At 51.8% G+C, this 27,781-nt stretch overlaps 2 protein-coding genes across 2 annotated transcripts in view; both read left to right on the forward strand.

Moving 5' to 3' along the window:
* LOC309327188 (uncharacterized protein) overlaps positions 1-27,781 on the forward strand; it is a gene marked incomplete at its 5' end in the record, with an annotated part of 53,372 nt that extends 25,591 nt beyond the window's left edge. The window contains 3 exons of the mRNA XM_081836347.1: positions 14,225-14,292; positions 22,655-23,124; positions 24,937-27,781. The remainder of the gene's footprint in view (positions 1-14,224; positions 14,293-22,654; positions 23,125-24,936) is intronic.
* On the forward strand, positions 142-26,396 carry LOC309327055 (uncharacterized protein; the record flags this gene model as incomplete). The annotated part of the gene is made up of 12 exons (XM_081836089.1): positions 142-938; positions 7,404-7,447; positions 7,582-7,649; positions 7,762-8,041; positions 8,146-8,225; positions 17,476-17,530; positions 23,623-23,676; positions 23,786-23,850; positions 23,994-24,135; positions 24,757-24,824; positions 24,937-25,219; positions 26,146-26,396. Exons 1-12 carry the CDS (start codon positions 700-702, stop codon positions 26,394-26,396), a joined length of 1,629 nt encoding a protein of 542 aa, XP_081692215.1. The 5' UTR covers positions 142-699.

Here is a 27,781-nt window from a genome sequence, read left to right on the forward strand (position 1 = left end):
TTCCTGCCCCAGACGGGGGCTAGCGTGGCTGGGAGCCAGGCACCTGCTGATGTCTCTGTTTGTTTTGCAGCGAGGATAAGGTTCAGCCTGGGAGCTGCTGCATCCAGGGAGGGAGTGGAGCCCAGAAAAAGGCCAGGGGAAGAAGGAGGCTGCTGTGGCACAAAGAATGAACCAAACATTGAAAATTGTGGTATGTTAATTCCATGCAGAATCCATTCCCCACATGTGCAGGAAGGTTGTGGCCCCGACCTGCATGAACCAGGGCTGGGTTGTCATGTTGCAGGCCGGTCTTGCACCACCCCCTCGCCCCCCTCCTTCCAAGCCAGGGGTCAGGCGCCCAGGGAGGAGCAGCGATCATTGGTAGCCAGTGGTGATGTGTATTTTCCTTTCTGTCTCCCAGGTCCTAAGAGGCTACTGTACTGCAGGGCCCAAATGGAGAAAGGGGTGACGGCCATGGAAGATGTGGTATGTTAATTCCATGGGGAATCCATTTCCCACATGTGCCAGATACGGCTGGGGTGGGTGAAAGTGCATCTGAGTTGACGTTCTGTCAGTAGTTTTTGGCCCCTTACAGCCCATTCTCATAGGATGTCCCCCTTCCTCCACAGGGCCACGCCTCCAGGGATGAGGCTCCAGCTCCGGCTCCCAGGATGAAGAACCGGACAACATCCTGACGGTTCCCGGCTGACGTCCCTCGTGATGTTTCCCCACTGCCCCTTCTCCATACGGGTGTGGCTCCTTCCTGGCCTGGTTTGGCTCCCTGGCTTGCCTTGTCCACAGATGTTGATAGCTTGGCAGGTCCTCAGCTGTGGACCCCAGATGATATTTTCTGTTGTGAATTACTGGTTGGTAACTTCCTCTGTTTTTATTTTCCTTTCTGTCTCACAGCTTCTCAAAAAGGAAGGCCGCAGCAGAAAGAAATATCACTGGAAATCATGGTATGTTCATTCCATGGGGAATCCATTTCCCACATATTTATTTATTTATTTATTTTAATTTCTATACTGCTTTATATTTGTAATAAAAATCTCAAAGCGGTTTACAGCATAATAAATCAATAAAACTGTCATGGCCTGTGACAGCCCATTCACACGTCCAGTGATTCTTCCCTCAAAGCAGCCCTTAGTGTTGAGTTCTCTCCTGCTTCAAAGATACCTTCTTTCTTCCAGGATCCTCTGTCTGCACCGCTGTGTCTGCTGCCAAAGCCTCTCATAAAAAGAACAGGAAAGAGGAAGGGCTGGGAGAACACCCTCCAAGTTGAGTGTCAACAGAGAATGGGAGAAGAACCTTCCTGCATGAGAGCAGAAAGGAGATGCTCTTGTCTTGAAGTGGGTGGGCCAAGCTTTCTTGGGGAGCAATGTCAGGGCAGGGGCATTGGGCATCCATTTCCCACCTCTGCCAGGAGGATACCAAGTCCTTCTTCCTCCACAGAGCCACGCTTCAAGAGAATGGTCTCCATCTCCAGCACACAAGCCCCCCAATTTCTATCACCTTCTTCTTTGGCAATCCCACGTAGCTAGGTAAGATTGCCTTCCATGAACACAATCTTAAAAGTGAGTCCATAATGGACTGTGGAGGCCAATTCTGGGTCCACACGTCCTTGTGCAGTTTCCTGGCAGTTTCTTGGCGTGAGTCATTCATGGTGAGGATTTGCCAAACATGCCTTCCTCTTAAATTGTTTCTCTCTTTCGTCCTGAGTTCGAGCGTCTTCAAAGTCAATGACACCTTCGGTAAAGGCTGTTCTCCAATTGGAGCGCTCACAAGCCAGCTTTCCCCAATTGTTTCTACTAAATTTCTTTTAGATTTGCCTTGAGAAGTCTTTAAACCTCTTTCACTGACCACCAGCATTACATTTTTAAGTTGCTTGGGAAGACGATAATCAAGTGTAGCCCAGGTCCGTAAAGCATCTTTCCAGGTAAATGGAGGGGGTGGTGTGAGGCATCTGGGCCTTAGCAGTACAAGCCAAGCCTTAGCTCCATGACCCCCCTAAATGGGGGAAATTCAGTTCCTGGACAGCTGTCAAAGCCCCTCTTCTCTTCTCATGGAACGGCCACATGCCCCGGGCGGGATCAGGCCAAGGGCCCATCTGGTCCAGCCTTGTCTTCTCCCAGGGGCCACCCAGATGCCACTGCGAAAGCAGCCAGCAGGATTCGAGCCCAAGAAGCAGTGCTTCAAAGATCCCTTCTTTCTTGCAGGATCTCGATCGTGCACCGCTGTGGCTGCTGCCCAAGCCTCCCCCCAAAAGACCAGGTAAGAGGAAGGGTACCTTTGCATGGGGCGGGGAGCACACCTTTGCATGGGGCGGGGAGAAGGCTGGGGGCCTTCCTACAGGGGTTGCTTCACTACAGCTCTCATTGTCCTTGACAACTGTCCTTTCCCCCCTTCTTTTTTTTTATAAAAAAAACACAGGTTGAGGCGAATTCCAGAGCGGATGGATCTCAGCTGAAGGACTGTATTCCGGTTTCTGATTTGTCAGCTGCTGAAGCACTTGAAAGCTGTGATCTGATAAATAGAGGCTTTACAAATGTGAAGCGCGAACTTTTCCCTGTTCATCCTTTGGACACACCGGATAACTTTGTTGTTGTTATTGCTAAATCAAGATAATATGAATTTTTCTACTCTGAGAAATATTCTGGGGCTGCATGCACAGCTGAAGCTGCAGATGGAATTCCAAGCAGTGAAGCTGCTCCAGCGTCTTCCTTTCCTTCCTAGTTCTAACTTGTCCCTGGATATCTGGAAAGGCAACTGTGACTGCATTGGGTTTGAGGATATTCTGAACGACCCGGCACAGAGGGAAGGAATGGGAGATCCTCATCTTTTGGTTGAACACAAACTTGGTTTCTTATAATGCGCACATCCTCCATCCTTCTGTTCATGAAAATATTTCTTACCTGTGTCCCTGTGGGTTCAAGTAAACCATCTAAACAGTAGTTGTGCAGCACTTGTTTTGATACACACAATGTCTCACCTACCTTGATGAAAACAAGGCACATTAAATGCTTCAATATATTCCTTTTGTTCTGTGTTTACTGTCATTACAAATGTCTTGCAACTGGGTATTTTTTTAAAAAAATCGGGAAATATTTCTATTCAGGGCAGTTACTGTTTCACGTCTGCAACTGTGGAACTGTAAACATTAAAAAGTCAATAGAAAAGGGACGTTTTAGATCGAATGCTCTTGTTCTTTGCCATATATAACCCAGGTATTTGCTGTTTAATCTTTCTTGCCTTGTGCTTGATGACTTGACATGCCATCTTTTAAAAACAATGAGTAAAATTTTCTATAAATGCAACAAAACGAAACAAAAAACGAGCTCTCCACCGGGGCAACTCAAGCTCTGAAGTGTTTAGGCTGTCTCAATTTGGGAAACGGGCCGTGGCAGCAGGGGGAGAGATCAGCTCATCAGCACACAGCCTCTAAGACTGTCCCCGGAGTGAGAAAGCTTCCCAAATTTAATCCCAATAAGGAGAGAGAATTCAAAGAATTAGTGGAACAACTTTTGAAAAGTGGCAGTGAAAGAAGGGAGTCCACTCTCGAGCTGGTCAGAACCGCGTGGGGAAAATCGGACTGGAAAGAACCGGGTACAACTAAACCTTTAGTCTCCGAGTATATGGGCATAGAAGGGATCCAAGAATAGTAGAGCTGGAAGAGACCCCAAGGATGATCCAGTCCAACCCCTTGCAATGCAGGAGCCCCACGTTGGGCAAAAGATTCCTGCAATGCAGGGGGTTGGACTAGATGACCCCCAGTGCCCCTCCAACTGTACAGTTCTTTGATTTTCATACAAATGCTGTGAATGGCCTGCATCTGAGGGGCTGCGATGACCCCCTAAGTTGCATCCTGCAGGGACAAATGCCTCGCCCTGAAGAGAGACTGCTTCCCATCACTCATTTAGAACTCTAAGAGTTGGACAACCAGGAGCAGGAAGAAAGTCATGAAAAATTTGTCCCAGGATCTGTTTCCTTCTTACTGGTCTGCTTGGGCCCCAGGGCACACTAGCCATCAGCAACAGGAGGGCATCTTCCGCACATATATTTCCCAAATACATTCTAGGTGGTTGGTTCTGCCCCACTGAAGCCAGCTTGTACCTTTTCCTATTATTGTGACTCGCAATTGCTACCTTCAGGCTGCTTCTGTGGGGAATGGGATGGGCAGGGCGACAAAGAGCCCTACCCTCCTCTTCTTCTTCTGGAAGGGGAATAACCAACAAAAAGGGAACAAAACACACAGAGTGAAATTTTCACAGCCCCACAGTTGTGCTAAACACCAAGAACTCTCCCAATTAAGAATAAGCAAAACCAGGGGCATCTTGCCCATAGAGGCAAGTGGTGTGGGGCGCCCGGGCGCCAAGTTCTGGAGGGCGCCAGGGAAGAGGCGGGGGCTGGACGCGGCGCCTCCCACCATAAAATAATTATAAGTGAGTGTCCGGCTTGGGAACGTTCTTTGGAAGCCCAACATCTGACATGACATCCTTCTGAGGGCAGGAAGCTCCTGCAGCCAATCAGAAGCCGTCCCTTTGCAAGGGGAATAACTAACAATATAGGAGAAAAGCACACAGAGTGAATTTTTAACACCTCCACAGTTGTTGTTTGAGTTTATTTATTGAATTATTTAAGCATGCAACATAGGGCATGGATGTAAGTGTTGATGGGTCCAAGTAGGCATGATGGAAGCAACAATATTTGTTCTTTAAGTGTGTCTGCCACATTTATATGTGAGGAAGCCAGAATCTAGCAGCAATCCAACAGAATAGGAAAGCCAGCCACTACTGTCTGCATTGCTGACACACATCTAAAGAAGCAGGTAAGTTTTGGCACTTAGTCAGTGGTTTTTATTCACACAGTGTTCCCAGTTGAGCCTCAGCTGTGGCATATCTACAGGAAACTGCCAATATAGACCCACATCTCATGTCATTCTGGCCTCCTTTGGGAGAAAGGGTGCAATATAAATTCAACAAATAAAATAATTATAAGTGAGTGTCCGGCTTGGGAACGTTCTTTGGAAGCCCAACATCTGACATGACTTCCTTCTGAGGGCAGGAAGCTCCTGCAGCCAATCAGAAGCCGTCCCTTCCCTCCCCCCCCCTTCTAGAACCCGCCACTCTCAACCAACTCCCAACCGCCTCTCCACCAACATTCAGACTCGCTTTAATAGCCTGACTCTGCTCCACTGCTGTGTACTGCACTCATTATGGCTGAGTTTCGCAAAGGTGAGAACCTGCAACCCCACAGGATTATAGAATTGTAGAATTGGGAGGGACCCCGAGGGACATCTAGACCAACCCCCTGCAATGCAGGAATCTCAGCTAAAGCATCCATGGCAGATGGCCATCCAACCTCTGCTGAAAAACCTCCAAGGAAGGAGAGTCTACTGCCCACTGAGGGATTTCTTTCCATTGTCTAACAGCTCTTGCTGTCAGAAAGCTTTTCCTGAATTTGAGTCGGAATCTCCTTTTTGAAGCTTGAAGCCATGGCTTCAGGTCCTGAGAGCTTCTGGAGCAGGAGAAAACAAGCTTTCTCCCTCCTCGCTGTGATGGCCCTTGAGATATTGTCAGGGCTGCATGGTGTGGCTCTCATATCTATGTCCTGAGGGACAGAGAGCAAAACGTTTCTCTCTCCCCTTTCTCCAGCCCATGCAGAATTGCAAGGGGTCAGTGCATCTGGCTGGTAAGAAGATGATTGGAGTTTGGAGCCCAGCCAGGGCTGGCAGTGGGCAGGATCCTGGCATTGCTGGGGGTTGGAGTAGATGACCCTTGGCATCCCTTCCAACTTAAGCAGCTAAAGGAAGGGTTGGGGGAGCAAGAAGCAGAACCAGGGGAGGCACAGCCACACACCCCAACTGCACCCTCTGGCCTGACCCATGGTGGCCTCATCCCAGCACACTTTGACCCCCACCCGATTTTATTTTTCTTAATTCATCTGCCTCACAACCTGGCCCGTTTGCCAGCTGATGTCACAAAGTGCTGCTTTGCAAGCAAGCCTTATAATGCCCTGCAAGAGGGATGCCTGTCAGATGACGGTGAGAGACTTGAGAGAGTTTATCATCACTCTGATGATCAAATGAATTCTGAAGGTAGATGGCCCAGAGGAGATGAGTGGCATTATTGTTGTTGTTGTTGTTATTGTTATTATTGTTATTATTAGCGTCACCCATCACTGATGCATGTGGCTTGGCTCCCTGGTTTGCCTTGTCCACAGATGTTGATAGCTTGGCAGGTCCTCAGCTGTGGACCCCAGACCATATTTTCTGTTGCGAGTTACTTGTTGGTAACTTCCTCTGTTTTTATTTTCCTCTCTGTCTCACAGGATCTCAGAAAGGAAGGCCAGAACCACTGCTCTGGCGCCGTGGGGAACCATTAGAAATCGTGGTATGTTAATTCCATGGGGAATCTATTTCCCACTTATTTGTTTTAATTTTTATACTGCTTTATATTTTAAATAAAAATCCCAAAGCAGTTTGCAGAATAATAAAACAACAAAACAACCAAACACTAGCTGGGCGATGTTCCTCCGGCCTCAGGAGGAGTCTCTTCAGGGGGGCTGGCAGGTGGGTCTGGCCCCCAGGCCAGGTGGAAAGGGCCTTGCAGGGAGCGGCCTTCACCCTCCCACCTGCCCCCTATGTCCCTCCGCTGGCTGACCGTCCCCTGATGTGGCTGGGGGGAGAGAAAAGCTGAAAGGCAATCTGCCCCAGAAGAAAATCTTTGGGGAGGGCCCACGGGACCCCTGTCCCCTAGAGTGGATGCCTATGGCAGGAGAGTAAAATGTCCTTCTTCCTTTGCAGGGCCGTGGTTTGGAAGTGCCGGTCAGGGCTCCAGCCAAGCAGCAGCCCAGCGGTGCCACGTCCAAAACCAGCATCTGCAGGTATGCTGTGCCCTTCTGTGGCAGGGGTGGGGCAGTCTGAGGAGGGCACGGCCGGTGTGCTCACACTGGGCTATTGCCTCATAAGAAAAGGTTTTTAATAGAGGGTGAACTGAATGGGTGGAGGGTTGGAGGAGAGGCAGAAAGAAGAGCTCCTTTGTCCGTGGCTAGGGGGCGTGATCTGGACGGTTCTCCAGGGGCGCAAGATCACCCAGCTACGGCTCTGTGTACAGGGCACCCTTGACACCTGAGAGCCCAAAGTTGGCGCTTGGTTGGGCACAGTTCCAGATTAAAACCTGTGGAGGCCCCTAGGCAGTCAAAATATCCCTGGGCTCCTCGCAAATCATATCCTGATATGTTTTTTATTTTACCAACCAACAATAATTAATAGGCAAAACAAACAGTACTTATTCTGATCCATTGTTGCCTGGCCCATAGGCCTACTCTGTCCATTGAATAATCTGGCTCTGGTGATGATCAAGCCCCAAATTCTCCCTGTCTCTCCCCTCCCCCCATCATACTAACTGAGCTTGTTTCTTCCTTAGGCGAGAGGCCGGCCAGAACAAAGGGGGAAAGGCTCCCAGCTCAGGTAAGTGGAAATGCCAATAGAGTGCCCCATATTTTAGGAATGCTTCCTTCCCTTGTCCCCCACCCTCATGCCCCAGACTGGGGCTAGCATGGCAGGGAGCCAGGCGCCTGCTCATGTTTCTTTTTTCTTTGCAGTGTGGGAGCCTTTCCCCAACACCTATTTTGTTCTGGCCAAATCCCTGGAGAGACGTGGCGAACATCAGGTACGAGGGCAGAGGGAATGAAGGGATCCTTGTGGAACATGTTTTGGGAGTCCTAGAAACACTCTCCCACCTGTGGCTTCCATTCTCATGTGATGTCCCTCTTCCTCCACAGGGCCACGCCTCCAGGGATGAGGCTCCAGATCCGGCTCCCGGAATGAAGAAGCGAACATCCCGGCGGTTCCCGGCTGTCGTCCCTCGCGGCGCGTCCCCACTGCCCCTCCTCCGTACGGGCATGGCTCCATCCCGGCCCGGTTTGGCACAGAAGCAGCAGCCAAAGTTTCCTCCCATTAAAACAGCTTCTCAGGTGAGGGAGGAGACTTTGGCTGTTGCTTCTGTGCTAGGCCGGTCGGACGCCCGTACGGTGGAGAAGTGGGGAGCCCTTTTAAGATCAGGTAAGTGGAAATGCCCCTTCCCAGGTCCCCCACCCTCCTGCCCCAGACTGGGGCTAGCGTGGCTGGGAGACAGGCGCCTGATGATGTCTCTGTTTGTTTTGCAGCGAGGGAGAAGTACAGCCGTGGAACCGCCGCATTCCTCCGGGAGGGACTGGAGCCCAGACGACGGCCTCTCGCCCCTGAGGTAATGGGACAGGGGGAAGGAGGGGGGCCCTAGGACACACACAAGGAGGCCCTGCAGGATCCAGCCTCCTCTTCTCCCAGGGGCAACCCGGATGCCACTGCGAAAGCAGCCAACAGGATTTGAGCCCAAGAAGCAGTGCTTCAAAGCTCCCTTCTTTCTTGCAGGATCTCGATCGTGCACCGCTGTGGCTGCTGCCCAAGCCTCCCCCCAAAAGACCAGGTAAGAGGAACGGTACCTTTGCATGGGGAGGGGAGAACACCTTTCCATGGGGCGGGGAGAAGGCTGGGGGTCTTCCTACAGGGGTTGCTTCACTACAGCTCCCATTGTCCTTGACGACTGTCCTTTCTCCCCTTCTTTTTTTATAAAAAAAACCACAGCTTGAGGATTCCACAGCTTGACGAATTCCAGAGTGTTTGGATCTCAGCTGAAGGACTGTATTCCGGTTTCTGATTTTTCAGCTGCTGAAGCATTTGAAAGCTTTACAAATGTGAAGAGCGAACTTTTCCCTGTTCATCCTTTGGACACACCGGATAATTTTGTTGTCATTGTTGCTAAATCAAGATAAGATGAATTTTTCTACTCTGAGAAATATTCTGGGGCTGCATGCACCGCTGAAGCTGCAGATGGAATTCCAAGCAGTGAAGCTGCTCCAGCGTCTTCCTTTCCTTCCTAGTTCTAACTTGTCCCTGGATATCTGGAAAGGCAACTGTGACTGCATTGGGTTTGAGGATATTCTGAACGACCCGGCACAGAGGGAAGGAATGGGAGATCCTCATCTTTTGGTTGAACACAAACTTGGTTTCTTATAATGCGCACATCCTCCATCCTTCTGTTCATGAAAATGTTTCTTACTATGTCCCTGTGGCTTCAAGTAAACCATCTAAACAGTAGTTGTACAGCACTTGTTTTGATACACACAATTTCTCACCTACCTTGATGAAAAAAAGGCACATTAAATGCTTCAAAATATTACTTTTGTTCTGTGTTTACTGTCATTACAAATGTCTTGCAACTGGGTATTTTTTAAAAAAATTGGGAAATATTTCTATTCAGGGCAGTTACTGTTTCACGTCTGCAACTGTGGAACTGTAGACATTAAGAAGTCTATAGAAAAGGGGTGTTTTAGATTGAATGCTCTTGTTCTTTGCCATATATAACCCAGGTATTTGCTGTTTAATCTTTCTTGCCTTGTGCTTGATGACTTGACATGCCATCTTTTAAAAACAATGAGTAAAATTTTCTATAAATGCAACAAAACGAAACAAAAACCGAGCTCCCCACCGGGGCAACTCAAGCTCTGAAGTGTTTAGGCTGTCTCAATTTGGGAAACGGGCCGTGGCAGCAGGGGGAGAGATCAGCTCATCAGCACACAGCCTCTAAGACTGACCCCGGAGTGAGAAAACTTCCCAAATTTAATCCCAATAAGGAGAGAGAATTCAAAGAATTAGTGGAACAACTTTTGAAAAGTGGCAGTGAAAGAAGGGAGTCCACTCTCGAGCTGGTCAGAACCGCGTGGGGAAAATCGGACTGGAAAGAACCGGGTACAACTAAACCTTTAGTCTCCGAGTATATGGGCATAGAAGGGATCCAAGAATAGTAGAGCTGGAAGAGACCCCAAGGATCATCCAGTCCAACCCCTTGCAATGCAGGAGCCCCACGTTGGGCAAAAGATTCCTGCAATGCAGGGGGTTGGACTAGATGACCCCCAGTGCCCCTCCAACTGTACAGTTCTTTGATTTTCATACAAATGCTGTGAATGGCCTGCATCTGAGGGGCTGCGATGACCCCCTAAGTTGCATCCTGCAGGGACAAATGCCTCGCCCTGAAGAGAGACTGCTTCCCATCACTCATTTAGAACTCTAAGAGTTGGACAACCAGGAGCAGGAAAGTAATGAAAGTAATGAAAAATTTGTCCCAGGATCTGTTTCCTTCTTACTGGTCTGCTTGGGCCCCAGGGCACACTAGCCATCAGCAACAGGAGGGCATCTTCCGCACATATATTTCCCAAATACATTCTAGGTGGTTGGTTCTGCCCCACTGAAGCCAGCTTGTACCTTTTCCTATTATTGTGACTCGCAATTGCTACCTTCAGGCTGCTTCTGTGGGGAATGGGATGGGCAGGGCGACAAAGAGCCCTACCCTCCTCTTCTTCTTCTGGAAGGGGAATAACCAACAAAAAGGGAACAAAACACACAGAGTGAAATTTTCACAGCCTCACAGTTGTGCTAAACACCAAGAACTCTCCCAATTAAGAATAAGCAAAACCAGGGGCATCTTGCCCATAGAGGCAAGTGGTGTGGGGCGCCCGGGCGCCAAGTTCTGGAGGGCGCCAGGGAAGAGGCGGGGGCTGGACGCGGCGCCTCCCACCATCAGCTGCCCTCGCCCGCTTTGCTAAAGCAGCGCTGTAAATGTCGGCAACTCTGGGAAATGGGGAGGGGGGCGCCGGAGGGATCTTTGCACCATGGCGCCATATATACTTAAGACCGAAGAGCAGAACCAAGCTCACCACGTTGCTCTTCTGATATCAACGTATGGGGTTGATGATTCATAAAGTCTTACGCATTTGGGATTAGTCCTACGAAATCTTTTTGCCGATTCCCGATGCACAGAATTTGGTTGTGGGCCTTGGGCTGCTCATCCAAGCCGTCAACTGCCTGGCAATGGTTCTGTCATGTGACAAAGTATTTGAGAGCAGAAGCCGTAAAGGAGTCTAGAAATGTTGTGAAGTGCTGAAAAGCTGAAGAATCATTCAGCACAGTGGCATAGCATGGGGAGAGCGGGGGGGGGGGGCGGCCGCACCGGGCGCAACATCTGGGGGGGCACGCTTGCCGCCTCCGGAGTTGCCGAAGAGCCTCGGGCGCAGGCTGTAGCAGAGCCCCATGTCTCGCGGAACCGACGAGCTGTGCGTGCGTCCGGGCTGAAGGCGTCCGGCAGGCAGCGGCTCTCAGCGCTCACTGCGGTCCCCGCGCATCAGGGCCGCGGAGGGCGCACCAGGCAGCCCCTCCTCACAGCCCCGCTGCCGCCGCCGCTGCTGCTGCAGCTGCAGCTGCTGGGCCATGTTGCATTTTCCTCGCCTCTCTGCCCTCCTCCTCCGGGCAAGCGGCGTCGTTTGGGCAGCAGCACCAGCGGCAACTCGCCTCAGATCACCTGACACGGACCCGCCGCCGCCGCCGTGGCTACCTTACCGTAAATACCCCAGCCCAGGCAGCAGCAAGAAGAAGCTGGCAGCGGCGGCAGGTTAGGGGTTAGGGGCGCAAATTCCTTGCCTTGCCCCGGGTGCTGACAACCCACGCTATGCCGCTGATTCAGCAAGCTGATCACTGTGACTCATCTTGAGGATGACTCCTTCTCTGTATAAGTACAGTATCTGCTTGCAGGCAGACTCAGAGTGTGTGATGGAGCCTGAGCTCTGGGAAGCCTGTGCTCAATGGAGACAAATGCCTCTGTGTGACTCAGTAACTCTGTGTATGCTCTGAAGCTAGTTTAATCTTCTGTTCACTATGCTGTTATTTGCAAACAGGTTTATTTTTAACCCAGGAAAGTTTTGATTCTTTTACTGAAGAAGACTCTGCGTTATTAATTTACGCTGCACGTCAGGTTCTCCAAAAGGTGGCAGGTAGCAGTTGCTCCCAGCCTGGCCTAGATAGACCAAGGATGGATCCACCCAGGGGCCTTTTTAGGCCATAGCTCAGTGCCTCTGGAAGCCCACAGGGTCAGTCCTCAGCATCTCCAGGTGAGGCTTGGGAATCTCTGATCTGATTCCCAGGTGAGCTGCTGCCAGCCAGGCCAGAGGAAGGCAGTCTGGAGCTCCCGGGACCCGGGACCTGGCTCCTGAGGCAGCTGTCTATGCAGCCCAGTGGGTGAGGTCTTCTGCCAGACAAAGGGCCGGGCGCTTTCCTGCATATTCACCTCTAGCGACTGAAAACTCCATGGCCGAGCTTCAATCTGTCCCTCTGTGTGCCTGTGTTGGGTTAGCACAGCAGGGGTGCCAATACTTCTTGCACCCTTAGACTCAAAGAATCACAGAGCAGGAAGGGACCTTGAGGGTCATCTAGTCCAACCCCCTGCCATGCAGGAAGATGCAGCTGTCCCAGATGGCGATCGAACCTGCACGCTGGCCCTTCTCATCCTCACACCTGAAGCCAAGCAGGGAGTTGAATCAAGGCCCTTCTGGGTGCCCGGAAGATGCTCTGCCACTGAGCTATAGCCCCTCCCAAACAGAAACACAGGAAGGGGATTTATCTACCTCAGAGTGGCTGGGGCAACCCAGGAAGATGGGCGGGGTATAAATAACTACTACTACTACTACTAGTAGTAGTAGTAGTACAGTGGTACCTTGGGTTAAGGACTTAATTCGTTCTGGAGGTCCATTCTTAACCTGAAACTGTTCTTAACCAGAGGTACCACTTTAGCTAATGGGGCCTCCCGCTGCTGCCGCACAGCCACTGTGCAATTTCTGTTCTCATCCTGAAGCAAAATTCTTAACCCGAGGTACTATTTCTGGGTTAGCGGAGTCTGTAACCTGAAGCGCCTGTTCTAAAAAGCAGATGTCTCTCCCCCCCCCCCCCAATGATCCTGGGAACTGTAGTGTGTTAGGGGCTCTGGGAACAGCTCCCATTAGCAGAGATCTGTAGAGTCTTAGGAACTCAGCCATGAGGAGGAACCAGGAAGGTAGGAGGAGCTCAGATGCCCAGTTTTTGAGTTGGGGAGGGACCCCGCGCCTTGGGAATGGAGAACCGTTGGGTGTTGAGTGTCCCAGGATTTTGCCTTGCCTTCAAGGGGGACGCCTGGCAGATGGGGTTTGGTCCTGATGAAGCTCTAACAGAAGACCCAACGGGTTATCCCACATATTGGAGGACAGGAAGGGATTCCCCTCAGATCAGATTGGCTCAGGCATATTTGAGAGGAACTAGCGACAGCTAGACTGGGGACTGGGAGCAGCTGGCAGGACCACAGAACACCAGTCCTAAAGGATCTACGATGGCTCCCAGTACATTTGTGAGCACAATTCACAGTGTGGGTCTTGTCTACCCGAAGAAGTGTTTCCACCTGGTTCTTTAAAAACAGAGTTTTAAAATCCCATCCTTGACAGCAAACTTAAAAGGATAGGAATCAGGCTGCAAAACCTTCTTTTGAGCAAGTCCAGCCATGAAGCTAGCTGCCTTCCTTCCCTTTGCCCCACTTAAGAAAGAATCAGGCATCAACATGGGAACTTTAAAAATAAGCTTTATTTACTTGAAAAATCATGCATCAGTTCACATCAATAGTGGCATTAAAAACTGTGCAGGCAAAATAGTGTTATACATTTGCTGGAGACCCCCCCAAACCCCAGAAATATGCAAAAGGTAGAATTTTGATAAATTGGGATATCAATGAAAGTACAGGCTGCACAACTGTGCCAGGCAAGGAATTCCTGGGCTGACTTTTGCAAACCAGGCTGGGGGATCTAGCAAAGGGCAAATCTGTTAACACACCTGAGATTGCTGGGCACACGACCCAAGGGGAAGTGGGGATGAGCCCCAAAGATATGGTGAGTACACAGCCTATGGTTTCAAGGGAAAGGTCTCTAGCGGGCTTTGGCTCACATACTGTATCCTGCTTCCTCCACAGGGCCACGCCTCCAGGGATGAGGCTCCAGCTCCCGGGATGAAGGGCGAGAGAACATCCCAGCGGTTCCTGGCTGCCAACCCTCGCACCTCTTCCCCACTGCCCCTTCTCCGTGCGGACATGGCTCCTTCCCGGCCCTGTTTGGCGCAGAAGCAGCAGCCAAAGTTTCCTCCCATTAAAACAGCTTCTCGGGTGGTTTCTGAGAGGGAGGAGACTTTGGCTGCTGTTTCTGTGCTAGGCCCGTTAGACGCCCGTACGGTGGAGAAGTGGGGAGCCCTGATAAGATCAGGTAGGAGGAAATGCCCCTTCCCAGGTCCTCCCCCCTCCTGCCCCAGACTGGGCTAGCGTGGCTGGGAGCTAGGAGCCTGCTGATGTCTCCGTTGTCTTTGCAGGGAGGGAGCCTTTCCCCAACATATAATTTGTTCTGGTCAAATCCCTGGAGAGATGTGATGACCCTCAGGTACTGGGGCAGAGGGAACAAAGGGGTCCTTCCATCGTTTTTTGGCCCATCACAGCCCATTCTCATATGATGTCCTGCTTCCTCCACAGGGCCACACCTCCAGGGATGAGGCTCCAGCGCCTGCTCCCGGGATGAAGAACGAGAGACCATTGTGGCAGTTCCCAGCCCCTGACCCTCGCCTGACTCCCCCTCCGTCCGTTCTCCTTGCCTGCATGGCTCCTTCCCGGCCCTACTTGGCACAGAAGCAGCAGCCAAGGTTTCCACCCATCAAAAGCACCTCCAGAGTTATTCCGGAGCCGGGGGAGACTTTGGCTGCTGCTTCTGTGCCAGGCCAGCCAGGACAGAGTCCAGATGCCTGTACGGAGGAGGACAGGTTGGGGCAGCTGATAAGATCAGGTAGGAGGAAATGCCACTTCCCAGGTCGCCCACCCTCATGCCCCAGACTGGGACTAGCATGGCAGGGAGCCAGGCGCCTGCTCATGTTTCTGTTATCTTTGCAGTGTGGGAGCCTTTTCCCAATACGTATTTTGTTCTGGCCAAATCCCTGGAGAGACGTGGCGAACATCAGGTATGAGGGCAGAGGGAATGAAAGGATCCTTCTGGAACATCTTTTGGGAGTCCCACCTGTGGCTTCCATTCTCATGTGATGTCCCTCTTCCTCCACAGGGCCACACCTCCAGGGATGAGGCTCCAGATCCGGCTCCCGGAATGAAGAACCGAACAACATCCCGGTGGTTCCCGGCTGTCGTCCCTCGCAGCGTGTCCCCCCTGCCCCTTCTCCGTACGGTCATGGCTCCATCCCGGCCCGGTTTGGCACAGAAGCAGCAGCCAAAGTTTCCTCCCATTAAAACAGCTTCTTGGGTGATTTCTGAGAGGGAGGAGACTTTGGCTGTTGCTTCTGTGCTAGGCCGGTTGGACGCCCGTACGGTGGAGAAGTGGGGAGCCCTTCTATGATCAGGTAGGAGGAAATGCCCCTTCCCAGGTCCCCCACCTTCCTGCCCCAGACGGGGGCTAGCGTGGCTGGGAGCCAGGCACCTGCTGATGTCTCTGTTTGTTTTGCAGCGAGGAGAAGGTTCAGCCTGGGAGCTGCTGCATCCAGGGAGGGAGTGGAGCCCAGAAAAAGGCCAGGGCAAGAAGGAGGCTGCTGTGGCACAAAGAATGAACCAAACATTGAAAATTGTGGTATGTTAATTCCATGCAGAATCCATTCCCCACATGTGCAGGAAGGTTGTGGCCCCGACCTGCGTGAACCAGGGCTGGGTTGTCATGTTGCAGGCTGGTCTTGCACCACCCCCTCGCCCCCCTCCTTCCAAGCCAGGGGTCAGACGCCCAGGGAGGAGCAGCGATCATTGGTAGCCAGTGGTGACGTGTATTTTCCTTTCTGTCTCCCAGGTCCTAAGAGGCTACTGTACCGCAGGGCCCAAATGGAGAAAGGGGTGACGGCCATGGAAGATGTGGTATGTTAATACCATGGGGAATCCATTTCCCACATGTGCCAGATACGGCTGGGGTGGGTGAAAGTGCATCTGAGTTGACGTTCTGTCAGTAGTTTTTGGCCCCTTACAGCCCATTCTCATAGGATGTCCCCCTTCCTCCACAGGGCCACGCCTCCAGGGATGAGGCTCCAGCTCCGGCTCCCAGGATGAAGAACCGGACAACATCCTGACGGTTCCCGGCTGACGTCCCTCGTGATGTTTCCCCACTGCCCCTTCTCCATACGGGTGTGGCTCCTTCCTGGCCTGGTTTGGCTCCCTGGCTTGCCTTGTCCACAGATGTTGATAGCTTGGCAGGTCCTCAGCTGTGGACCCCAGATGATATTTTCTGTTGTGAATTACTGGTTGGTAACTTCCTCTGTTTTTATTTTCCTTTCTGTCTCACAGCTTCTCAAAAAGGAAGGCCGCAGCAGAAAGAAATATCACTGGAAATCATGGTATGTTCATTCCATGGGGAATCCATTTCCCACATATTTATTTATTTATTTTAATTTCTATACTGCTTTATATTTGTAATAAAAATCTCAAAGCGGTTTACAGCATAATAAATCAATAAAACTGTCATGGCCTGTGACAGCCCATTCACACGTCCAGTGATTCTTCCCTCAAAGCAGCCCTTAGTGTTGAGTTCTCTCCTGCTTCAAAGATACCTTCTTTCTTCCAGGATCCTCTGTCTGCACCGCTGTGTCTGCTGCCAAAGCCTCTCATAAAAAGAACAGGAAAGAGGAAGGGCTGGGAGAACACCCTCCAAGTTGAGTGTCAACAGAGAATGGGAGAAGAACCTTCCTGCATGAGAGCAGAAAGGAGATGCCCTTGTCTTGAAGTGGGTGGGCCAAGCTTTCTTGGGGAGCAATGTCAGGGCAGGGGCATTGGGCATCCATTTCCCACCTCTGCCAGGAGGATACCAAGTCCTTCTTCCTCCACAGAGCCACGCTTCAAGAGAATGGTCTCCATCTCCAGCACACAAGCCCCCCAATTTCTATCACCTTCTTCTTTGGCAATCCCACGTAGCTAGGTGAGATTGCCTTCCATGAACACAATCTTAAAAGTGAGTCCATAATGGACTGTGGAGGCCAATTCTGGGTCCACACGTCCTTGTGCAGTTTCCTGGCAGTTTCCTGGCGTGAGTCATTCATGGTGAGGATTTGCCGAACATGCCTTCCTCTTAAATTGTTTCTCTCTTTCGTCCTGAGTTCGAGCGTCTTCAAAGTCAATGACACCTTCGGTAAAGGCTGTTCTCCAATTGGAACGCTCGCAAGCCAGCTTTCCCCAATTGTTTCTACTACATTTCTTTTAGATTTGCCTTGAGAAGTCTTTAAACCTCTTTCACTGACCACCAGCATTACATTTTTAAGTTGCTTGGGAAGACGATAATCAAGTGTAGCCCAGGTCCGTAAAGCATCTTTCCAGGTAACTGGAGGGGGTGGTGTGAGGCATCTGGGCCTTAGCAGTACAAGCCAAGCCTTAGCTCCATGACCCCCCTAAAAGGGGGAAATTCAGTTCCTGGGCAGCTGGCAAAGCCCCTCTTCTCTTCTCATGGAACGGCCACATGCCCCGGGCGGGATCAGGCCAAGGGCCCATCTGGTCCAGCCTTGTCTTCTCCCAGGGGCCACCCAGATGCCACTGCGAAAGCAGCCAGCAGGATTTGAGCCCAAGAAGCAGTGCTTCAAAGATCCCTTCTTTCTTGCAGGATCTCGATCATGCACCGCTGTGGCTGCTGCCCAAGCCTCCCCCAAAAAGACCAGGTAAGAGGAAGGGTACCTTTGCATGGGGCGGGGAGCACACCTTCGCATGGGGCGGGGAGAAGGCTGGGGGCCTTCCTACAGGGGTTGCTTCACTACAGCTCTCATTGTCCTTGACAACTGTCCTTTCCCCCCTTCTTTTTTTTTATAAAAAAAACACAGGTTGAGGCGAATTCCAGAGCGGATGGATCTCAGCTGAAGGACTGTATTCCGGTTTCTGATTTGTCAGCTGCTGAAGCACTTGAAAGCTGTGATGTGATAAATAGAGGCTTTACAAATGTGAAGCGCGAACTTTTCCCTGTTCATCCTTTGGACACACCAGATCATTTTGTTGTTGTTGTTGCTAAATCAGGATAAGATGAATTTTTCTACTCTGAGAAATATTCTGGGGCTGCATGCACCGCTGAAGCTGCAGATGGAATTCCAAGCAGTGAAGCTGCTCCAGCGTCTTCCTTTCCTTCCTAGTTCTAACTTGTCCCTGGATATCTGGAAAGGCAACTGTGACTGCATCGGTTTTGAGGATATTCTGAACGACCCGGCGCAGAGTGAAGGAATGGGAGATCCTCATCTTTTGGTTGAACACAAACTTGGTTTCTTATAATGCGCACATCCTCCATCCTTCTGTTCATGAAAATATTTCTTACCTGTGTCCCTGTGGCTTCAAGTAAACCATCTAAACAGTAGTTGTGCAGCACTTGTTTTGATACACACAATTTCTCACCTACCTTGATGAAAACAAGGCACATTAAATGCTTCAATATATTACTTTTGTTCTGTGTTTACTGTCATTACAAATGTCTTGCAACTGGGTATTTTTTTAAAAAAATCGGGAAATATTTCTATTCAGGGCAGTTACTGTTTCACGTCTGCAACTGTGGAACTGTAAACATTAAAAAGTCAATAGAAAAGGGACGTTTTAGATCGAATGCTCTTGTTCTTTGCCATATATAACCCAGGTATTTGCTGTTTAATCTTTCTTGCCTTGTGCTTGATGACTTGACATGCCATCTTTTAAAAACAATGAGTAAAATTTTCTATAAATGCAACAAAACGAAACAAAAACCGAGCTCCCCACCGGGGCAACTCAAGCTCTGAAGTGTTTAGGCTGTCTCAATTTGGGAAAGGGCCGTGGCAGCAGGGGGAAGAGATCAGCTCATCAGCACACAGCCTCTAAGACTGTCCCCGGAGTGAGAAAGCTTCCCAAATTTAATCCCAATAAGGAGAGAGAATTCAAAGAATTAGTGGAACAACTTTTGAAAAGTGGCAGTGAAAGAAGGGAGTCCACTCTCGAGCTGGTCAGAACCGCGTGGGGAAAATCGGACTGGAAAGAACCGGGTACAACTAAACCTTTAGTCTCCGAGTATATGGGCATAGAAGGGATCCAAGAATAGTAGAGCTGGAAGAGACCCCAAGGATCATCCAGTCCAACCCCTTGCAATGCAGGAGCCCCACGTTGGGCAAAAGATTCCTGCAATGCAGGGGGTTGGACTAGATGACCCCCAGTGCCCCTCCAACTGTACAGTTCTTTGATTTTCATACAAATGCTGTATGAAAACGAAATCTTTTTGCCGATTCCCGATGCACAGAATTTGGTTGTGGGCCTTGGGCTGCTCATCCAAGCCGTCAACTGCCTGGCAATGGTTCTGTCATGTGACAAACTATTTGAGAGCAGAAGCCGTAAAGGAGTCTAGAAATGTTGTGAAGTGCTGAAAAGCTGAAGAATCATTCAGCACAGTGGCGTAGCGTGGGGAGTGCGGGGGGGGGGGCCCGGCCGCACCGGGCGCAACATCTGGGGGGGGCACGCTCGCCGCCTCCGGAGTTGCCGAAGAGCCTCGGGCGCAGGCTGTAGCAGAGCCCCATGTCTCGCGGAACCGACGAGCTGTGCGTGCGTCCGGGCTGAAGGCGTCCGGCAGGCAGCGGCTCTCAGCGCTCGCCGCGGACCCCACGCGTCAGGGCCGCAGAGGGCGCACCAGGCAGCCCCTCCTCACAGCCCCGCTGCTGCCGCTGCTAGTGCAGCTGCAGCTGCTGGGCCATGTTGCATTTTCCTCGCCTCTCTGCCCTCCTCCTCCTCCGGGCAAGCGGCGTCGTTTGGGCAGCAGCACCAGCGGCAACTCGCCTCAGATCACCTGACACGGACCCGCCGCCGCCGCCGTGGCTACCTTACCGTAAATACCCCAGCCCAGGCAGCAGCAAGAAGAAGCTGGCAGCGGCGGCAGGTTAGGGGTTAGGGGCGCAAATTACTTGCCTTACCCGGGTGCTGACAACCCACGCTATGCCGCTGATTCAGCATGCTGATCACTGTGACTCATCTTGAGGATGACTCCTTCTCTGTATAAGTACAGTATCCGCTTGCAGGCAGACTCAGAGTGTGTGATGGAGCCTGAGCTCTGGGAAGCCTGTGCTCAATGGAGACAAATGCCTCTGTGTGACTCAGTAACTCTGTGTATGCTCTGAAGCTAGTTTAATCTTCTGTTCACTATGCTGTTATTTGCAAACAGGTTTATTTTTAACCCAGTAAAGTTTTGATTCTTTTACTGAAGAAGACTCTGCGTTATTAATTTACGCTGCACGTCAGGTTCTCCAAATGGTGGCAGGTAGCAGTTGCTCCCAGCCTGGCCTAGATAGACCAAGGATGGATCCACCCAGGGGTCTTTTTAGGCCATAGCTCAGTGCAGGTGGAAGGCCACAGGGTCAGTCCTCAGCATCTCCAGGTGAGGCTTGGGGAGCTCTGATCTGATCCCCGGGTGAGCTGCTGCCAGCCAGGCCAGAGGAAGGCAGTCTGGAGCTCCCGGGACCCGGGACCTGGCTCCTGAGGCAGCTGTCTATGCAGCCCAGTGGGTGAGGTCTTCTGCCAGGCAAAGGGCCAGACGCTTTCCTGCATATTCACCTCTGGCGACTGAAAACTCCATGGCCGAGCTTCAATCTGTCTCTCTCTGCGCCTGTGTTGGGTTAGCACAGCAGGGGTGCCAATGCTTTTTGCACTCTTAGACTCAAAGAATCACAGAGCAGGAAGGGACCTTGAGGGTCATCTAGTCCAACCCCCTGCCATGCAGGAAGATGCAGCTGTCCCAGATGGGGATCGAACCTGCAAGCTGGGCCTTCTCATCCTCACACCTGAAGCCAAGCAGGGAGTTGAATCAAGGCCCTTCTGGGTGCCCAGAAGATGCTCTGCCACTGAGCTATAGCCCCTCCCAAACAGAAACACCGGAAGGGGATTTATCTACCTCAGAGTGGCTGGGGCAACCCAGGAAGATGGGCGGGGTATAAATAACTACTACTACTACTACTACTACTACTACTACTACTAGTACAGTGGTACCTTGGGTTAAAGGACTTAATTCGTTCTGGAGGTCCATTCTTAACCTGAAACTGTTCTTAACCAGAGGTACCACTTTAGCTAATGGGGCCTCCCGCTGCTGCCGCACAGCCACTGTGCAATTTCTGTTCTCATCCTGAAGCAAAATTCTTAACCCGAGGTACTATTTCTGGGTTAGCGGAGTCTGTAACCTGAAGCGCCTGTTCTAAAAAGCAGATGTCTTCCCTCCCCAATGATCCTGGGAACTGTAGTGTGTTAGGGGCTCTGGGAACAGCTCCCATTAGCAGAGATCTGTAGAGTCTTAGGAACTCAGTCATGAGGAGGAACCAGGAAGGTAGGAGGAGCTCAGATGCCCAGTTTTTGAGTTGGGGAGGGACCCCACGCCTTGGGAATGGAGAACCGTTGGGTGTTGAGTGTTCCAGGATTGTGCCTTGCCTTCAAGGGGGACACCTGGGAGATGGGGTTTGGTCCTGCTCAAGCTCCAATGGGTTATCCCACATATTGGAGGACAGGAAGGGATTCCCCTCAGAACAGATTGGCTCAGGCATATTTGAGAGGAACTAGCGACAGCTAGATTGGGGACTGGGAGCAGCTAGCAGGACCACAGAACACCAGTCCTAAAGGATCTACGATGGATCCCAGTACATTGGCTAGAACAATTCACAGTGTGGCTCTTGTCTAACTGAAGAAGTGTTTCCACCTGGTTCTTTAAAAACAGAGTTTTAAAATCCCATCCTTGACAGCAAACTTAAAAGGATAGGAATCAGGCTGCAAAACCTTCTTTTGAGCAAGTCCAGCCATGAAGCTAGCTGCCTTCCTTCCTTTGGCCCACTTAAGAAAGAATCAGGCATCAACATGGGAACTTTAAAAATAAGCTTTATTTACTTGAAAAATCATGAATCAGTTCACATCAATAGTGGCATTAAAAACTGTGCAGGCAAAATAGTGTTATACATTTGCTGGAGACCCCCCCCAAACCCCAGAAATACGCAAAAGGTAGAATTTTGATAAATTGGGATATCAATGAAAGTACTGGCTGCACAACTGTGCCAGGCAAGGAATTCCTGGGCTGACTTTTGCAAACCAGGCTGGGGGGTCTAGCAAAGGCAAATCTGTTAACACACCTGAGATTGCTGGGCACACGACCCAAGGGGAAGTGGGAATGAGCCCCAAAGATATGGTGGGTACACAGCCTATGGTTTCAAGGGAAAGGTCTCTAGCGGGCTTTGGCTCACATACTGTATCCTGCTTCCTCCACAGGGCCACGCCTCTAGGGATGAGGCTCCAGCTCCAGCTCCCGGGATGAAGGGCGAGAGAACATCCCAGTGGTTCCCGCTGACATCCCTCGCACCTCTTCCCCACTGCCCCTTCTTCGTGGGGCATGGCTCCTTCCCGAACCTGTTTGGCGCAGAAGCAGCAGCCAAAGTTTCCTCCCATTGAAACAGCTTCTCGAGTGATTTCTGAGAGGGAAGAGACTTTGGCTGTTGCTTCTGTGCTAGGCCGGTTGGACGCCCGTACGGTGGAGAAGTGGGGAGCCCTGATAAGATCAGGTAGGAGGAAATGCCCCTTCCCAGGTCCCCCACCCTTCTGCCCCAGACTGGGGCTAGCGTGGCTGGGAGCTAGGAGCCTGCTGATGTCTCTGTTTTCTTTGCAGCGGGGGAGCCTTTCCCTAACATATACTTTGTTCTGGTCAAATCCCTGGAGAGATGTGACAACCCGCAGGTACTTGGACAGAGGGAACAAAGGGGTCCTTCCATAGTTTTTTGGCCCATCACAGCCCATTCTCATATGATGTCCTGCTTCCTCCACAGGGCCACACCTCCAGGGATGAGGCTCCAGCGCCTGCTCCCGGGACGAAGAACAACAGTGGTTCCCGGCCCCTGATCCTCGCCTGCCTCACCCTCCATCCGTTCCCCGTGCGGGCATGGCTCCTTCCTGGCCCTACTTGGCGCAGAAGTAGCAGCCAAGTTTTCCACCCATCAAAATCACCTCCAGAGTTATTCCGGAGCCAGGGGAGACTTTCGCTGCTGCCTCTGTGCCAGGCCGGCCGGGACGGATCCCAGACGCCCGTACGGAGGAGTTCAGGGTGGGGTAGCTGATATGATCAGGTAGGAGGAAATGCCCCCTTCCCAGGTGCCCCACCCTCATGCCCCACATTGGGGCTAGCATGGCAGGGAGCCAGGCACCTGCTGATGTCTCTGTTTTCTTTGCATCGAGGGAGCCTTTCCCCAACACGTATTTTGTTCTGGCCAAATCCCTGGAGAGACGTGGTGAACATCAGGTACGAGGGCAGAGGGAATGAAGAGATCCTTGTGAAACATCTCTTGGGAGTCCTAGAAACCTGTGGCTTCCATTCTCATGTGAGGTCCTTCTTCCTCCACAGGGCCACGCCTCCAGGGATGAGGCTCCAGATCCGGCTCCTGGGATGAAGAACCGGATGACATCCCGACAGTTCCCGGCTGACGTCCCTCGCGGCGCGTCCCCACTGCCCCTCCTCCATATGGGCATGGCTGCATCCTAGCCCGGTTTGGCACAGAAGCAGCAGCCAAAGTTTCCTCCCATTAAAACAGCTTCTCGTGTGATTTCTGAGATGGGGGAGACTTTGGCTGTTGCTTCTGTGCTAGGCCGGTTGGACGCCCGTACGGTGGAGAAGTGGGGAGCCCTTCTAAGATCAGGTAGGAGGAAATGCCCCTTCCCAGGTCCCCCACCCTTCTGCCCCAGACTGGGGCTAGCGTGGCTGGGAGCTAGGAGCCTGCTGATGTCTCTGTTTTCTTTGCAGCGGGGGAGCCTTTCCCCAACATATACTTTGTTCTGGTCAAATCCCTGGAGAGATGTGACAACCCCCTCGCCCCCCTCCTTCCAAGCCAGGGGTCAGGCGCCCAGGGAGGAGCAGCGATCATTGGTAGCCAGTGGTGACGTGTATTTTCCTTTCTGTCTCCCAGGTCCTAAGAGGCTACTGTACCGCAGGGCCCAAATGGAGAAAGGGGTGACGGCCATGGAAGATGTGGTATGTTAATTCCATGGGGAATCCATTTCCCACATGTGCCAGATACGGCTGGGGTGGGTGAAAGTGCATCTGAGTTGACGTTCTGTCAGTAGTTTTTGGCCCCTTACAGCCCATTCTCATAGGATGTCCCCCTTCCTCCACAGGGCCACGCCTCCAGGGATGAGGCTCCAGCTCCGGCTCCCAGGATGAAGAACTGGACAAAATCCTGGCGGTTCCCGACTGACGTCCCTCGCGAGGTTTCCCCACTGCCCCTTCTCCACACGGGCGTGGCTCCTTCCTGGCCTGGTTTGGCTCCCTGGCATGCCTTGTCCACAGATGTTGATATCTTGGCAGGTCCCCAGATGATATTTTCTCTTGTGAATCACTGGTTGGTAACTTCCTCTGTTTTTATTTTCCTTTCTGTCTCACAGGTTCTCAGGCAGGAAGGCAGAAGCAGAAAGAAATATCACTGCAAATCATGGTATGTTCAATCCATGGGGAATCCATTTCCCGGTCATTCCTTCCTTTAGACAAAAGTAGAAGCGGCTCTCCTTGCCTTCTTAGCCCATCTTATTCTCTAATTTCTGTATCCCATGCAAATGTCCTTCCTGAGATTCTAGCCAACCTCAACTGATGGTCTCAGTTACCATAATGAACCTTAGAATAAAAGAGATACATGTTATTACCTATATATTTATCTGGAACTCCTCCAACCAATCATACTAACTGAGCTTGTTTCTTCCTTAGGCGAGAGGCCGGCCAGAACAAAGGGGGGAAAGGCTCCCAGCTCAGGTAAGTAGAAATGCCAATTGAGTGCCCCATATTTTAGGAATGCTTCCTTCCCTTGTCCCCCCACCCTCATGCCCCAGACTGGGGCTAGCATGGCAGGGAGCCAGGCGCCTGCTCATGTTTCTTTTTTCATTGCAGTGTGGGAGCCTTTCCCCAACAAGTATTTTATTCTGGCCAGATCCCTGGAGAGACGTGGCGAACATCAGGTACGAGGGCAGAGGGAATGAAGGGATCCTTGTGGAACATGTTTCGGGAGTCCTAGAAACACTCTCCCACCTGTGGCTTCCATTCTCATGTGATGTCCTTCTTCCTCCACAGGGCCACGCCTCCAGGGATGAGGCTCCAGCGCCGGCTCCCAGAATGAAGAACCGAACAACATCCCAGCGGTTCCCGGCTGTCGTCCCTCGCGGCGCGTCCCCACTGCCCCTCCTCCGTACGGGCATTGCTCCATCCCGGCCCAGTTTGGCACAGAAGCAGCAGCCAAAGTTTCCTCCCATTAAAACAGCTTCTCAGGTGAGGGAGGAGACTTTGGCTGTTGCTTCTGTGCTAGGCCGGTCGGACGCCCATACGGTGGAGAAGTGGGGAGCCCTTCTAAGATCAGGTAAGTGGAAATGCCCCCTTCCCAGGTCCCCCACCCTCCTGCCCCAAACTGGGGCTAGCGTGGCTGGGAGCCAGGCGCCTGATGATGTCTCTGTTTGTTTTGCAGTGAGGGAGAAGTTCAGCTGTGGAACTGCCGCATTCCAGGAGGGACTGGAGCCCAGATGACGGCCCGCCCCTGAGGTAATGGGACAGGGGGGGGAGGGGGGCCTTAGGAAATACACAAGGAGGGCCTGCGGGATCAGGCCAAGGGCCTGCCTGGTCCAGCCTCCTCTTCTCCCAGGGGCCACCCAGTGGGAAAGTCACAAAGAGTGGCAGAGGCAGGAGCTCTGGCACCTGGAGAGAGGGGGGTGTGGCACGTGACATTTCCTGCATCCAAGCTGCCTTTTGTTGGGGTGCAGAGGGCAAGACACTCTGCTCAGGTCTCCTCCACCTTTTTGTGGGGGGTCTTTATGCTTGGAAACCCAAAACTCACCAGGGGACCTCTAAGCCTGTGCAAAGTACATGTCCTTCACCCACGAGCCACCTAAAGGACTGTCTTTCTGCATAGAACCCTGCCTAAGCGTGATTCTCCTGACTGGTGCACTGGCTAGGCGTGATTTTATTGCTTTATCTGATCTATGCTTTGCCGCTTGCGATTTGCGGGTTTGGGGGTCGCGGTTGGGGAAGGGGTCCCGAAATGTCACCCCTGTTCAGGATGGCACCCTGGGCAGCCTACCCCCCTGCCCCCCTTCGGCACGTCGCTGGCTACAAACAGGATTCGAGCCCAAGAGCCCTCTGCCCACCTGGGACTTCCTGCAACGGCTTTTTGAAGCACCGTCCCTGGCGTTTGGTCTGTGACAGACCATTGACATGTTCAGGGATTCTTCCCTCGAAGCAGCGTGTGGCCTCCAGGTCTCCCCTGCCTCAAAGGTTCCTTCTTTCTTGCAGGATCTCGCTTGTGCACCGCTGTGGCTGCTGCTGAAGGCCCCCCACAAATAAAACAGGGCCAGGCCTCCAGGGATGAGGCTCCAGCTCCGGCTCCCGGGATGAAGAACCAGACAACATCCCGGCGGTTCCTGACTAACATCCCTCGTACCTCTTCCCCACTGCCCCTCCTCCGTACGGGCATGGCTCCATCCCGGCCCGGTTTGGCACAGAAGCAGCAGCCAAAGTTTCCTCCCATTGAAACAGTTTCTTGAGTTATTTCTGAGAGAGAGGAGACTTTGTCTGCTGCTTCTGTGCTAGGCCAGCCGGGACGGAGTCCAGACGCCCGTACGGAGGCCAAGTGCGGGGAGCTTATAAGATCAGGTAGGAGGAAATGCCCCTCCAAAGGCTATCCTGAAGTATTTCCATCACGACTGGTAGCCTTTGACCACCCTCTCCTCCATTCAGTCACCTCATCCTCTTTAAAAGCCATGCTGTCAGAGATGCTCTTTTGGTGCCTCTCATGGCCTGTGACAGCCCATTCACATGTCCAGCGATTCTTCCCTCAAAGCAGCCCTTAGCATTGAGTTCTCTCCTGCTTCAAAGATACCTTCTTTCTTCCAGGATCCTCTGTCTGCACCGCTGTGTCTGCTGCCAAAGCCTCCCATAAAATGAACAGGAAAGAGGAAGGAAAGATTTGCATGGGGCTGGGAGAACACCCTCCAAGTCCAGTGTCAACAGAGAGTGGGAGAAGAACCTTCCCGCATGAGAGCAGAAAGGAGATGCTCTTGTCTTGAAGTTGGTGGGCAAAGCTTTCTTGGGGAGCAATGTCAGGGCAGGGGCATTGGGCATCCATTCCCCACGCCTGCCAGGAAGGATACTAAGTCTTTCTTCCTCCACAGGGCTGCGCTTCAAGAGAATGGTCTCCATCTCCAGCAGACAAGGCCCCCAATTTCTATCATCTTCTTTTTTCGCGATCACACGTAGCCAAGTAAGATTGTCCTCCATGAACACAATCTTAGCAGTGAGTCCATAATGGCCAATTCTGGGTCCACACATCCTTCCACAGTTTCCTGGCGGGAGTCATTCATGGTGAGGATTTTCTGAACATGCCTTCCTCTTAGCTCCTTTCTCTCTTTCTCTCTGAATTTGAGTGTCTTCAAAGTCCTTGACACCTTCTGTAAAGGCTGTTCTCCAATTGAAGCGCTCGCAAGCCAGCTTTCCCCAATTGTTTCTACTACATTTCTTTCAGATTTGCCTTGAGAAGTCTTTAAACCTCTTTCACTGACCACCAGTATTACATTCTTAAGTTGCTTGGCAAGACGATAATCAGGTATAGCCCAGGTCTGTAAAGCAGCTTTCCAGGTAATTAGAGGGTGTGGTGTGGGGCATTTGGGCATTAGGAAAACAAGCCAAGCCTGGCTCCGTGGCCCTCCTAAACAGGGGAAATTCTGTTCCTGGGCAGCTGGCAGAGCTTCTCTTTTCTTGTCAGGGAACGGCCACATGCCCTGGATGACTGGACTATTGATCCTAAACTGAATAGCTGACCTGCCCAGCTTCAGGTCCCTCATCAACTGCCCCCTTCTAGAACCCACCGCTCTCAACCGACTCTCAACTGCCTCCCCTCCAACATTCAAACTCCCTTTCAAAGCCTCCTCCA

This window comes from Podarcis erhardii (assembly GCF_964252035.2).
Source record: "Podarcis erhardii genome assembly, chromosome: 13".
Classification (NCBI taxonomy): Eukaryota; Metazoa; Chordata; class Lepidosauria; order Squamata; family Lacertidae; genus Podarcis; species Podarcis erhardii.